The 15,521-nt window shown below is 44.6% G+C and overlaps 1 protein-coding gene across 1 annotated transcript; it reads right to left on the reverse strand.

The window, feature by feature from the left end:
• Window positions 1-7,948: 7,948 nt before the first annotated feature.
• Window positions 7,949-11,385, reverse strand: LOC119435901 (probable 4-coumarate--CoA ligase 1). The gene is made up of 3 exons (XM_037702596.2): window positions 11,040-11,385; window positions 10,089-10,361; window positions 7,949-8,156 (listed from the first exon to the last, which is right to left on the reverse strand). The coding sequence occupies exons 2-3, from the start codon at window positions 10,300-10,302 to the stop codon at window positions 8,029-8,031; spliced, it is 342 nt and encodes a 113-aa protein (XP_037558524.2). The 5' UTR covers window positions 10,303-10,361; window positions 11,040-11,385; the 3' UTR covers window positions 7,949-8,028.
• Window positions 11,386-15,521: the final 4,136 nt, after the last annotated feature.

A 15,521-nucleotide genomic window follows, 5' to 3' on the forward strand; every position in this document is an offset into this window, starting at 1 on the left:
GTTCACAGTGCAGGACCGGGATGCCGGGACGTGGGCCGGCGTTCAGTCCGCTCCATCTCGCTGCACTGCCCGTTCTGTCAGCCTGGCTGCCCCGTCGTTCCAGATGGTGTCTCCCGGCACGCGCACCGACCACGCGCACCAGCGACGCTCACTCCCGCGCTTTTCGGCCCCGCACGCCGAGCACAAGCACGGAAAAGCCCGCGCTCTTCAAATATCGGTTCCGCACACCGATCACAAATATTAAGTTGTCGTCCTCCTACCACAATGGGAAAACTTTAAACTCCACAGGAACAAAACTAACTCTCTGCTACCTAATGCAAAGCGCAATTAACTGTTCAATTTTTTTCCACAATGGTCATAATGTAAAAGGAGATGTTGAATGGAAGAAAATCAACGAACTTTTAAACCGGCCCTGTGCACTTCAAAAGACTACTGAAGTAATGTTAAATGACAAGCCTATTTATGGTTGCAACCTTGCAGAAGCCTTTAATGACTTTTTTGTAAATATGGTCCATAGCTCTTACCACCCTGATGCTACAAAAACGGTCCCCAGAAGCATAAACAGTTTGTATCTTAAACCAACTAATGAAGTAGAGGTTCAGGCGATATTCGCATCATTAAGCAATACCACGTCATGCGATATAGATGGCATACAAATAAAACATATTAAATACTCGCTTGACCTAATCTCAGCACCACTTACTCATATCTTTAATTTGACTCTTTCTACGGGAGACTTCCCTAAAAAGATCCAAGTGTCCACAGTGATTGTGATTTTTAAAGGGGGGGGGGGGGCACAGACACAACTTATCGAACTACCGCCCAATTTCTATTCTGCCCGTATTTTCTAAGGGCTTGGAGAAGATAATGCATGACCGAATTTCAAACTTTGCTACAAAATTCAATCTAATAAACACCGCTCAATATGGCTTTTGCAAAGGGACGTCCACTGAACAAGCGCTCTTACCTCAAAAAGAAATTATTCTAAGAGCTTTTGAAGAAAAGGAACTGATAGCTGGCTTGTACAGTCAACCACAAAAGTTTGCGGACCACGCGAGCGCGTGGCCAAGAGCCTCTTCGCGACACTTCCGCTACGTCACCAGCGATCGACAGCAGCGCTACGTTGAAGACGCATCCCTCCTTAAATCTATGGCCTGTCTATTTTCGCACTGTGCGCAAATATTTTCTACCTATCTCTTTCAACGTGACGCGCTCTTTGTTAGCCAGGGCTACTTGCTTATATTTTGAGAGCAGAATATCAGTACAAGTAATCAGACAGCGTATTCTTCGGCTGTTATCAGTTCTATTTTCGCGTAGCCACGCTGTTTTTTTTTTCGTGAGTGCGTGAGTGAGCGGTGAGGCCGCCATGGGACACAGATGCTTAGTCAGTAGGCAGAATTTTTCCGTTCCTCCCCCATCGCTAAGTGACAGTAGCGGCCGGGATTTGATCGCCTGCGCCCAGGTTTTGCTGCGCAAAGCCCGAACCACCGCGCTGCTATAGTGGTTACATTTAGAAAAATAAGAAATAATCGGGTGCGATGACTCTTTTTATAACCCTTTGCGACACGGCGTCCTCGTTTGGGGACTCGAACTTCGGAGGCGCGTCCCACGCCACGTGTTTCTTCAAATGACCTAAAACTCAGTGTGCACATTCGTGTCCGCTTCCTGATGGGACAACTAGCGGTCAGTTAACTTCATTGTCCTGCGTATTGCTGCAGATGATCACTTTGCTGGAGACACTACCATGTTAGACAATCGTTCGACGTGCCGCGTTCCAAGACCGACGTCAAGAGTATTTTTTTTCTCCGGTCGACACGAATACAACCGAAAAAGCAAGTGTGCATGCGTTTCGGGCCTAATAGTTGATTCTTTTATGCAAGCATTGAAGCTGACGGATTTCAGAATAATTAGATAATGAGTTATACGCTAATTAATTTTGTTTACTGAAACTCGCACAAAACAGCACATTGCTTCGTCTTCTTTCTTGGAATGTAATAGTGAGCGTCTTGAAATGATGCCATGCGCATTTGACGCATTTGCAGACAGTGCATCATAATTCGTGTCTGAAGGAGATGAATTTATTCACAAGACATTTACAGAAGTGTCATGAAACATAGGTCTCTCAATGATCTAGTAGGAAGTGAAATGTCCGCCGTTTTCTAGCACCTTATTGATGCGTGTGGGCATCGACTCGTACAAAGATTCAGTAATCTCCGGTCGACCGCGCAGGCTTTCCCATTCTTGTGCGATCGCTTGGCACAGCGTATCGGCCGTGCGGCCGCGGTTGGCTCGTGTGGACAGCCGTTTCTTCAACATGCCCCAGACATTTTCTATGGGATTCAAGTCGGCGCCACATGGAGGCCACTCAAGCTGGCAAACAGCATGTTCTTCTAGCAATGACTGGACGATACGTGCTTTATGGATCGGGCTGCGGTCGTGTTGAAAAAAATAGCAGCCGTCGCTGAAGGGACCGTCCAGCGCATACGGAACGAGGTATCTAGTGATGACGTCGCAGTACCGTGACGCAGTGAAGGGCCCTTCCAGACGCACAAGGGGACCAAGGCCATCTTTGCTGATTGCTCCCCACACGCTCACGGAACACCGTCCACTGGATAGAACACTCTGTGTGTAATTAGGCAGATATCTGCAAGAAATAGCATACAATTGGGTTCCAGCGGCGCGTCTAAAAATGTTGTGATTCCTCTTGCGTATGAACTTTATAATGCTGTTATAGAGTTGCAATAGAAAACGTGCAAACATCATTAGATAGTACTGAAAGACCCACTGGCAGCTTTTAATTAGCTTCAGAGTAAGTAGTACTATGAAACAATCGTTAATGTTTTCAACATAATACCACTACAGAAAAATCTCGTAATGTCCAAAAGCTCATTTTACGTGAAACATGTTGTGATGCAGAATTAGCTTCGTGAATTAACTGCCAATACACTGTAAACACACCTGCAGTTTAGTGGACGCCAAACCCGCTTCCGTTGGTCCCAGCGCGTGGAAAAAGTTCAATCGTCGCTAAAGATGACATCGCCTCATTTCTCTGTTGTCCAATCTTTCATTGCTGTAGCGAACATGAGTCGTTCTTGTAGCTGGCTGTCTGAGAGGCAGGGCTTCTGTGCTGCTACGAAAGACTGCAGGCCAAGCTCACTCAGCCTTCTTCTTACAGTCTCAGACGATACCGTGAGCGAGAGCGCTTCTCGGATATCCTCTGCACTTTGAAAAGGATCAGCCACGATGCCGGCCGTAATCAGGCGGTCCTCTTCCTCAGTCGTGGCCCTTGGACGCCCACTGCGCTCCATATCTGTGAATCTGTCATCGTCGCGGAAAGCTTGAATAATCCTATTCACGGCAGTCCGGCTCCTGTTGGTTCGGCGGCAGATTTCGCGCTGAGGTATTCCCTCTATAAATAAACGCACAATGTGCCTTCTTTCGTCAAGTGGAACACGCAGCGGCATCTTTCCAAATAGGCAATCACCACGTGGCCTGAAGCAAGTCTACAACGTTTTCAGCGACTGATGCGAAGATGCGCCTATGTGTGAAAGAAAATTTTCTATGCATCCGCTTTTTCTTTATTTTTGATGACAGTGAAACACCTCCCTACCCTTTCTCTCAAGACGCAGAAGCAGCAACACTCATTGGACCAAGATGCTGCCAACCGAAGTGCGCCAGTAAACGTCGCGTAAAAAAATCGTCGCAGCGCTTCGTGAAACTTATCTACCCACTGGCACAACACTCGACAAAGGTTGCAGTGATTGCTCCGATACTGCTATCAAGCCAGATATGTGGCGGTCTTATCGCAGACAGCGCTCTGCGTCAACACAACGAACTAACAATGTCATGCACGGGAATAAAAATTAACAGGCAGGCGAGTACCAAGAGGGCTCATATCCGAGAGAGCGCCCCTGTCGCCGCTAGGTGGCGTACCGCTAGGTGGCGCGGATAGGCAGTCTGGCACGCGCTCGCGTGGTCCGCAAACTTTTGTGGTTGACTGTACATCGATTTTTCAAAAGCATTGGACCGTCTAAACCACAGAACATTGCTAAATGAACTGGAACTTCATGAAATACGAGGCTTGCCTTTAACACTCATAACTTCCTATCTATCATACCGCATGCAAAGTGTTGGTATAGATGATACTTGATATGTCGCGCGCCTAGGCGATAAGGCGTCACAGCTAGGCATGCGCTGTGGTGGCGGCGCAGCGTTATCACCTTTTGGTTGTGCTTAAAGGCACCGGCATTCAAGTTGGCGTGTGCTTTCATTACTGTAACATTGAACCGGGCAGTCCGCCCATTGCTGTTAAGTTGATGGCTAAATAAAGCCGTATTGTTTTCGCTCCACCGTTGCGCTGTCCTTCAGACACGACAATACTTTATCTACACTTCAAGCAATACACTGGGGTTCCCCAAGGGAGTATTCTTGGGCCATTGTTGTTGAATTTTTATGTCAATGACATCACTTGCATAAACCAGAAACCAACCTACATCATGTATGCAGATGACACAACACTTTTATTTCGTCAAACTGATTGCAAATTGCTTCAACTTGACATAAATGAATGCCTTGAAAATTTGAGCACATGGAGCATTTTTAACTCATTGGAAATAAATGTTAACAAAACCAAAGTCGTTCTTTTCACTCCAAGACAATCGACCACCGCGCTAACAGGAAATCTTGTTCTTAACAATTCTGCTGTGGAGGTGGTTGACTCCATTAAAACACTTGGAGTATACTTTCATAAAAACATGTCTTGGGATACCCATATCAATCATATAATTACTCGGATATCAAAAGTTGTCGGCATATTAGCAAAATTCCATTTCTTTCTACCGTCTAGTGTTAAATTGTTGATCTACTACCCGCTGTTTGCCTCTCACTTGAATTATTGCTTGCTTGTTTGGGGTAAAACAACCTTAACAAACATAAACCGCCTGCATACGCTTCAACAGAAAGCCCTTCGACACATAGCTGGTGAGCCTTTCTACGCATATACAAAACCCCTTTTCAAGCGCTTTAACCTTATCTCCATTCCAAGTCTTTACGCATATACGCTGGCAATAAAGTACAAACAAAATATTGTCACCCCTGACAAGATGCTAGAGTCTATTGCTCAGTTAACATTGAGGGCACGCATTTACCCTACACGTAATACAGATATATGGAGCGTGCCGTATTCTCGAACATCTCATGGTACACAGATGCTTTGACACACTCTTCCTGTTCTCCTGAATTATCTGCATGAGAACAAGATTAACATAGAAAATGTAAATAAAAAAAGTTTACGTGCTTTTTTTTATTATGCAACTGTAGGACACCTTGTATTTATATTGTCTATATTTTGTACAATTGTCTCAAATCACATTGATTTACATTATGTGCTTTACATTTTCTTTTGCATCCCGTTATATCACGGTAATAATATTATATTACAGTGATATATTACATTATATTACTGTGTTATTCTGTCTTGCATCTCATTATATTCTTATGACACTTGTATAATCACAACTAAAATTGTATAACTATGTGCTTTTTTCCATATGTGCATTTTTTCTCTTTTTTCTTCTTCTGGTCATGACTGCTGTCTGCCTTGTAAACGGGGGCCTGAGCCTTTGTCAAGTGAACTAGTTTTCACTTTTTGCTCAGGCCTCCCTCCATTTCTTTATGGAAAAATAAACCTGATTTGATTTGATTTGATCGCCGCCGCCGAAAGCCCCAGACACTAGCGGCAACACGCGCGCGGGGCGCCGCCGGCGTTAAAACGCAGATGCGGCAGAGCAGCCACAACAACTGGCGGCGAGCCGCTGCGGCAGTCACGTGACAGCATGAAAATCTCGCCTATCTGTAGACGCGAGATGTCCCGTGCTTTTTCCTTCGTCTGCTGACAGGTCGGCGCTGTGTTCGCTATTCGTCATTCGTTCTTAATGCGAGCCATGTCCTATGAAGATGACGACGCCGTTGTCACTGATCATAATTATGTTGGTGCGCTCTCTTCTCTTGCGGTATCGCCGCGTTCCAAAATCAAGGAAAATGAGGTACTGCGCTGAAGTCCCATAAGCAAGTCATAAGCCCCACAAGTGAAATATGTTCGGATTGAAGTCAAATTTCTCAGGGAGGTTCCCGTAAGCAAAGTAAACTAATGGCTTTCAAAAGAAAGTTTGGTACATTTCGGTCTGGGTGGGAATGGAACCCGGGCTTCTGGGTTGCGAGACGAGCGCGCCTTCCCGACTCCACGGCTGCTTCACTGTTCTGGCTGAATAAAGGTGTGACTATTGCGTTCGTGATTGGACACGCTACGTCGCAGCCATCTGGCTCACTAAAGGTTTCACCAAATGGATTATAATGCTTTCGCATTTGCACACGTAAGTAGTACTAAGTAGCGCAGCCGAATCGTTTATTATTCGCATTTCGCCTGTTTGTCGAAAGCTTCCGTGGTCGTGTTTCTTCCAGTCGCATTTGCAAGGGAACAGCGAGCCGCGATAATATCAAGTTTCACGGGGCGAAGCTGGCAACACAGCTCGGTGTCGCCGTAGTGCGCTGCCGTATGAAAAAAAAAATGTATCATTTCCTAATGTTTGCAGCCCATGCATGCAGCCTAAACAGCTTCGTCCCCGTGTGAATCGGTCCCCGTGTGAATGTTGCGGCTCCACTATTTTTTTTTTGTTTTCCCATTTAGTGTCACACATTTATACACTAATTTATTATTCACATGAGCACGGCATTGTTTCAGAAAAAAAGATTTTCTTGCCAATCTCAACATATTTATTTCACCCACAGCCTTCAACTTGTTTCAGTTCATGAAGAGACGTTCTTGAACAGACTGCGTTTTCTTCCACATTTTTGCAAAGCTTTCGGTAATGTCGGTCACAGATTGCTTGCTTTTAAGCTGAGTAAACTGAATCTTGATCCCAACTCGTTTGAGTGGCTTGAGCATTTCTTCCTAGTCATTCACAGTTCGTTACGTGAAGTAATCACTTCTCTCGTCTTAGCACCGTTGAATCTAGTGTTCTCCATGGATTTGTTTTGGGTTCTCCTCTGTTTTTTATTTACGATAACAATTTATCAAGCTGAATTTCTTCGAACATCTGCATTTTGGCCAATGACTGCGTTATTCTTCGCGACGTTTTGGACCATGCTGATGTTAACATCGGGAAATATTATATGAACGCTATCTCTAACTGCTGTTACGTAGGGTTAATCAAATTTATTCAACCTAATTGCAAAATTATGTGTGGAAATTGCATCAAACTTCCTCCTCCTTCGAGTTACTGCATGAATGATACTACCTTGAAAGTCGTAAGCACTTACAGATACACTCTTAATCATGTCCTGCATAAAGTGCTAGCGAATAGCCAGGAAGCCGGATAAAAAAATGTAACGCTTATGGGCAGTTTGGTTAGCCGTCCCAACCCATTCGCGGAGCCATATTAGCCGTAATACAGTTGCTACGGTACTACCGTTGCTACGGATGCAAGAAATAATCTGAGTAACTCTAAGCGACGGCAAAGAACGTTACTTTGGTTTGGTCCAGCTAGAACGCAGTTCCATATTTTAATGTTTGGCGAATGTTAACTGAAACACCCTGTACATAAGGGGTTTCTATCTAAAGCCATGCAATTTTTTTATTAGTTTCTGGTTCTCCTACTGGGCATTTCGATATTACTATACACATGTGTTGCCTCTACACAATCGCTATACACATATTACACTGAGAAGTAACTCACAGAAAATTCAGCAGTAACACACAGTATTCAAGCTCTCATACATACGCAATTAGAAACTAAACTATTGAGGAAACAGGCCTGGGAGGGCAACTATTACTGGCTGTGGCCTGGGCTTCATGGTAAGGACTCGAACAACATGCTGACCATTAAAGAAAACCAATGAAAGAAATCTTTCAAATACGTGGTCATACCTTCCAGGTGGGCAAACCTACCCAAGTCCTCCAAAAGCTAGATTTGTGAAAACGAACGTGGTGAAATTTTATTGCGCCGCCCATATGTTTACGTTACAATAAATTCAAAGCGCCATGCTACGTGCGCACTGTTCGACCAGGCAATTTCTATTGACTTTTCCAGTTTCAGTCTTCGGTAGTGTCTCCATGAAGAACACGCCTCCGTAAAGGCGCTTGTGCACAGCCAAATTATCTGCCGAGAAAGAGAGGCAAACGCCGTATTACAATTTCAAAGCGGTTTTTTTAGTCAAAAAGAGGTGGTTGCTCAATGCTAAAATTCCTACTATGGGAAATTAATCAGCGCCGACCAATCCCAATTTTCTTGTTACTATGGCGCGGCAAAACCTACACGTCTTCGGAAGCCGCCCGAGACATGATCACTGATACGAAATAGAGAGGAACGCTAAAAATATTTGGGTGGTGAATCAGTGTTACACGTAGCTGTAACAACAGCGAGCACATGGCTTCAGTCATATTGATATAAAGAGCTCCAGAATTGTAGATGTTTGGACCATTTGGTACATTATTAACAAGGTTAAACTAGTGTGAAGCACACGGCAGGTAACCAAAGAGATGCACTTCACGAGCACCTTCCTTCCCATGCGTTGCGCACTAGTTTATTTTTTAATAAAATAAAAAGACCACAAATATATGACGCCACTTTCCATCATAAATCAGTCGCAGTTTACGACATGCAGTAAATGCTTTGTCCCATTAACTGAAATTGTGTGTTTCAGGATATTCATGCTAGCTACTGAAATGGTTGTTCGTGTTCTTGTGACTGCAGTCCATTACACAGATTTTACTCTTTATTATTGGTGCGCCATAGTAAATTCAATTGTATTAATATAGGAGGTCCCGCCTGCAGTTTGTACCTTGGGAACTTTTTTTTCAGTACTACTGTATTTATAATAAAGTTTGCTTATTGGTCTTCTTTAGAGAATTGACTGAGGTGGTCGTACTGTTGCATGCAGCATAGGAAGAACAGGTGCCGGACACTTGAAACGTGTCGGTGCTTTAGCTTCTACGGACACTATACAATACTATAGAAAGATGCCGCCAACATATTGCGCCATCAGGTTCTTTATTACCTTGATAATGATTTGTCTAAATATACACCATGTATAAATGCTGAATTTAAATCAGGTGGCAAACGCGTTGCCCGTGTATTCGAAATTCTGCGACTAGCAACTGTTTGGATATCTGTTCCCCCAAATTGGGTACCACAACTTGTAGTGTTGCTCTAGTCAGGAGCTTCCCAACAATCTCCATTACAAACTGTTATACAAAATTGACTAGAAATTCAGTATGTTGACGGTATCAGAGAAGTCCGAATATGCTGCAGCATTATCCTTTTGACTCTCCTTTCTTACAATGTGAACGGTTCTATTGTTGTATTTCGACCTTTGTCTTACGAGTGGTTCTTTCCGCGTGCTAACTTGCCGTGTTTTATTATGACATTTGCTGATTTATTATAGGCCCTGCTGTAAGATTGGCATTTGCCATTCAAACGGAGGCGATGGATGTGGAAAGCGAATTATAGCCTCAAGCAAAGCGTGAATTCAGGCTGTCGGTGGATGACTTCGGCTTGGATTATACTGGTGATACCGCAGGCTGGTCCGGCAAGCCTCTTATCAGGACGCACGGTATTATAAAGCCTACGAATACTGATCTCACGAAAGGCTAGAAACGGAAATTTCTGTTCTGTCTTTCTGGTGAAAAAGTTTGCATTAAAAATAGAAGAGACAAATACAGCCGCTCTATTCACCAGAAATTTGGAAATAATATTAAATTAGGTTTGCGAGACATCTGCCCAAGAGCCATTTTAAAACTGGCCATTGAAAGAGGGAGTGCTTTCCGTGTTGTACGCAACAACCTTTGCTATAACAAATTCCCTGATCTGAGTAATGCGATGAAACCAAATTAAATGGAGGACATTCGAAACGCTAACTACTTCACGCCATAAGCGACGTGAAGTCAAATGGTGTTAAGTAGCCGATACGTAAATAAGGTGCATTAGCACTGTTTTCGATACATTCAGGGTTGAACTCCATGTGACGGACATGTTGTAAAAATACCGTAATTTTTTAAAACTGCGTTCCGCTATGTACCATAAAGCACCAACCTGAAATGGTTGCTTTGATCTTGTGGGCAATGTCGTGAGCCTGTTCTTCGCTGATACTTGGATGCTTGAGCACTACTACCGCAGCCGGTGCCTGTCCGTATTTCGGATGTGGCAGTCCCACTACGACAACATCGGAGATGTACTCCGAGTGCTCTTCAAAGAGCAACTCCTCGAGTTCGCCAGGCACCACCTGATTGTCCATGCACTTGATCATTTCCTTTAGCCGCTGTACAATGTACACCCTGCCAAATTCATCATAGTACCCGGCGTCTCCTGTATGAAAATGATGTTGTTGCTGATCACAGACATGCATGTTTCAAATAGCGATAAAAAAGCTTGTATTAAGCGAGTAGTACGCCCAACGGTCCAAGAATCATGCGAACATCTTGACACAGAATATCATTAAAGGTGATGCGTGCATTCTCAGTGCACCTTAGGTTCAGCGCAGAGAAACAAAACATGAACATGAGAAAACAAACACAAGACGAACGCTCTCTGTTCTCTCTTCACTTTCTCGGCGTTTGTTCTTTCACCCGTTTGCTAAGATATGGCTTCAGACAACACAGTGAAGTAACTTTTACCACTGCGTTAGTTTATTTCGCGCCAAATTTATAGAACAAGGTTATTTATCCGTGTCTTTACCGGCATACAGTAACACCAGCCGTAATGAAACTGGAAAATCTTTACTGCCACTGTCATTATGCCGTGCTGTCAAAACGAGCAACAATGTGCGTGGAGCAGCGCGTCAAAAAGTACTGCCTGGCTATCACAATATGTGACCCGATTTAACAACTTGCTCCGCATTCTAGGAATGCCTCTTACTTATTGCTCCGTGGACGGGCTTCACAGGCAAGAATATAAAAATATTAGTTGCACACATATATTTGTCTAAGCTAACACATCACTTAAAAATATTTGGTGTACTAAGCGTATCAAAGGTAATTGCTGTACCTGACTTGCACCAGCCTTCCTGATCGAAGAGCTCGGCTGTCTCTTTTGGCCTCTTGTAGTATTCCTTGATTATGGACGGAATGCGAAAGCAAATCTCTCCAATCTGGTTCGGTCCAAGCTTCTTTCGCGTCAGTGTGTCGACAACCTGCGAGGGAATATTTTATAGTTTCACGCCCAAAAAATTATTAAGATCCGATAGCTAAGCATGTTTTGTCAAGCTAGTTTCTAGCGATGATTGTCGGACAGTTTTGCTGGTCTACCTGCTCATCTACAAAAACTTTCTGCTCAGATGTGGCGGTGAGTGTATATTCGCTTTGAAGTGCAATGAAGCAGAAATAAACATTAATAATTACATTTTTATACGCGCACTTTTGTCATCTTTTTCTACAAAATCCTTACGCGCACAATTTTTTTCAGGCCGTTCAGAGAGGTTTCAGTAGAGCAAACACAAAAACCCGCAGGCCACGCTCTGCGACGCTTTCTCCGCTCAATTCAACCAAGCCGATCAAAGAAAAACGTGTACGATATATTTATTTATTATTTATTTATTAACACTGTCGATCCCATCAGGGATCATAACAGAAGGGCATGCACATAGTTGTCTTACAATATAACGATAACAATTAATACAATATCTAGTTTACATACAATACATTGACAATTAGCAAAGAAAAACAGTAAGGTTGGCAGAAATAATAAAGCAAATAAATCGTATTAAAAATGAACGAGAGTAAAAAAAAGGGAGACAATTGTCAAAGGTGAACGAAATCGTAGCATTAATTACAACATATACATTGCATATGCTTAATCAAAAATGAAGGCTGACTAATGGAGTAGCACACGAGGAATAAGGATTATAAACAGGGATAAGGTGCCTCAGAAAGACTGGCCAGCGTTTCGATAGGAGGACCTATCTTCGTGAAAGGCGGCCTCGTCATCCTCGGCGGGTTAGTTTTAAAGGGTTAGTGGAGTGATGTCACGTCGATGTCCACTGTGGCTGGCTGTAAAGGGAGAGACTGAAAAGAAAATGAGCGCCTGCGCTTGACTGGCTAGGCGCGGTTTCTGAGACGAGGGAGACAAGAGCGGGAGAGCGAGAAAGTGGCAAAAAAATTATAAAAAAGGAAAAAAAAAAGAAAAACCATCAGAGGGGGTTGGGGGAGCGAAAGGCGAGTGAGCGTTCGGAGGAGTCGTGGTCGGCGTGCGTTTGGGGTCCCTGAAGAGCCGGTCAGTGTGCAGGTCACAATACGAGTTGAAAGCATGACTTGAGTAGCGTAGCATCAAGGCATCGGGTAATTTTGTGGTTGACAGGGAGCAGCTTGGTCCGTCACAGGACGTTAGCCTCACTAGTTCGCCCTAGGCGTCGTCGCGGCGGTATACAGAATTGGCGAGACCTTGTGTGGTCAAGGCGCCGAAAAAGGTATCCTGGCGTCTGGGATTTTGGACTGTCTCGGTGTGGATCTTGTGTGAAAAAAAAAACGGCGCAGGAGGGTGACAGTGTAGAAACAATATAATTAGAAATTTAAACATGGGGGGGGGGGGGGGGGGGAGGTACAACTGGAGGCAGGTACACCTGTCTCCAGTTGCTTCTGGAGGCAGGTGTACCTGGAAAAGCGCTCGTATGGTTGATCAATGCGTAAAAGCATGGAGGACGATAATAAATTGAGTCGTAGGGGAGATGCAGGGAAGAACTGGAAATGGAAGAATAGGTGAGGTTGAGGGGAAAAAGAAAAAAAAAAGGAGGAAGGAAGAAAGAAGAAAAAAAAACTATTAAAAAAACGGCACAGGAGGGTGTTAGCGGAAGAAATATAATTTGAAACATGAACACTGAGGGGACAGGTGTACTTGGAAAAGCGTTCGTATGGTTTATCAATGAGTAAAAGCATGGAGGAGGATAATAAATTGAGTGGTAGGGGAGATGCAGTGAAGAACTGGAAATGGAAGAATAGGTGAGGTTGAGCATCGAGATTAGCTGGAGGTTTAACTTGTTTTGCGCCTTTGTTAATGGTATAACAATTTAAGGTTTATGTTACTGCTTTAAGCGATTCTAAGTTGCCACGCGATAAATTCATCCCCGTGGGGTGCAGGCATTTAAACTTGTGTATGAGGTATGATTCTGTATATTTTCTCTCGCGAGGTGAACGAAAATGTGTTTGTAGTATATAGAGTCTTGCTTCATCAAATATATGGCCGTGCTCATTGAAGTGGCTGGCTACTGCTTTAGGTAAATTGTGTTTTGTATCCGCGCGATGGCCGTTAAGTCTCGTGTGCATTTCTTGTCCAGTCTCACCTATGTATTGCTTGTTACAAGCTTGTAACAAGCAATACATAGGTGAGACTGGACAAGAATTCATATCCATATCAGTCTCCTCTCCTTTGGACGATTCGGAACCCCGCTCAAATGGGGAGGTACAAGGCAGTTTATCAGCGCCTCCTTGACCTTTTTAGGGCTGCTAAAACAAGCCTTGTCTCCGCAAGGAACGTGCTCCGGAATAGCCACTGTTTATAACTTCGCCACATAATTGCTCTCTTCTGCCGCGATTCCTTCTTTAACAACCTTCAACTGGTATAATAGCCCTCCGAATGTGGCAGCTCCAAATTAGTCTCTAATTCCTCTGCCACCCACTGCTGCGGTATGCCCACTGAGCCGAATGCCTCCTCGCTAGCACGTTTTCCACCGCTTTCACTAGCTATGTGCTGCGCTTCCTGAGTGCCTATGTCATGAGGCCTTTTCCTTTCTTCATAGCCTTGCCTTATCTCCGCCGCCATCTCATGAGCCTGGGGACGCGGGGGAGCTTGGGCCGTATGGTCGCCAAAACTCAGACCTTTCTTCTTTAACAGCATCTCCGAGCGATTTGAAAATAAGTAGGGGTGTTGCTTGGACAGATTTTGCGATACTGCGGCTTCAGTCAGCAATATTCCGAATGGCCCCTTGATCTTTACGCTAGTTATGGGCAAACACACACTATTCTCCTCAACTACCTGCCGTATCCACGCATGTTCCCCGGTGAAATCCTCAGGTTGCACATACGCAGGGTGGACGATGTCCATTGTCGCAGCCGAGTCCCTAAGTACCCTGCATGGCGTTCCGTTCACTGCGAGGTCGCGAAGGTAGGGTTCTAAGAGCGCCAAGTTGTCGTCGTCATTCACGAAAGAAAAAACAATCGTAGGCTTTCTACAGCCGATCGCAAGGTGTCCAGGCTCCTGGCAACGGAAACAGACGACCGGTTTTCAAACCTCAAACGCCTTTTCTGTTTTTCTTTCGTCTTTCACTGTGGTTTTATTCTTTCTGGAATTATCGGTCGGCGCGTCATTTTTCCCACCTCCAGCTTTCTCGCTGTGAAAGGGACGCTTGTTTTCTTCTTTGCTGAATTTAGTAAAGGGCCTGACGCGTGTATTGTCGGATTCGCGACATGCAGCGAACACATCTGCTAGCACTGCAGCCCGCTCCAAGCCCTTTTCGCCTGACCTATCTTGAATCCAAAGGCGCATTCTTCGCTCAAGGACCCATAGAACTGCTCCATGCAGATTAGCTCCACAACCTTGTCGTGACAACCGAACGCGTCTTCCCCTTTAAGCCACTCAATTAAATTAACTTTAAATTTATAAGTGAAATCTTGATAAGACACGCCCGGTGTACTAGGTGCCTCCCGAAAACGGCACCGGAAAGCCTCGGCGGACAGCCGATATTTCCTTAGCAATGCAGCTTTTACTTTCTGATAATCCTCTGACTCGTCCTTCGCTAGCCTTGCAATTATTTCGGTTGCTTCATCAGGAAGAACGGTCAGAATCTGTTGCGGCCAACTCTATAGTGCCAACACGTTTTTCTCGCGGGTTCGTTCAAAAATAACGAGAAACAATCCCATGTCATCGTTCACCTTGTACGACGGCATGAGATCCCTTATTTTCACTCTTGCTTCACCTGAAGGTCTTTCATCTATTAAGAGGTTGTTTGTTGATTGCCTGGCCAGATCGCGCTGCACGTCTAGTTCCTTTAACTTTAGTTCGTGAGCTCTCTGCTCCTCTCGTTCCTTTCTTTCTGCTTCTGCAGCTTCCTTTTGTTCAGCTTTCTCAGCTGGTTTTTCTATCTCTTCCCATGCTTCTGAAATTTCGTCCTCAAGAGCCCCGCACTTCTCAATCGCCTCAAAAAGCTGCGGCTTTCTATGACTTTTCCGGACCTCAATTCCCAGCTCTTCACAAAGTAATACCAACTCTAGCTTTTCCCGTTTGCACAAATCCATGGTCAATCCCGAACGAGGACTTTCTTACTCTGCTGTGACGTGAGGAAGCTTTCAACAGGAGCCTGCACGTACAGAAACTAATTCGCCGTTTTAGAAAACACAGAAGCTAAAACCTGGCAAATTCTCAAAGAAAGTCAAGCGCTCACCATTCCGCTGAAGCCAGGACGAAGGGTGGAGTATCCCATTGCTGCCAACCAGCTGATATAATATCGACCGGGTGAGGTGGGTCGTCACCGCAGGAATC

Source organism: Dermacentor silvarum, unplaced genomic scaffold, assembly GCF_013339745.2.
Source record: "Dermacentor silvarum isolate Dsil-2018 unplaced genomic scaffold, BIME_Dsil_1.4 Seq997, whole genome shotgun sequence".
Taxonomy (NCBI): Eukaryota; Metazoa; Arthropoda; class Arachnida; order Ixodida; family Ixodidae; genus Dermacentor; species Dermacentor silvarum.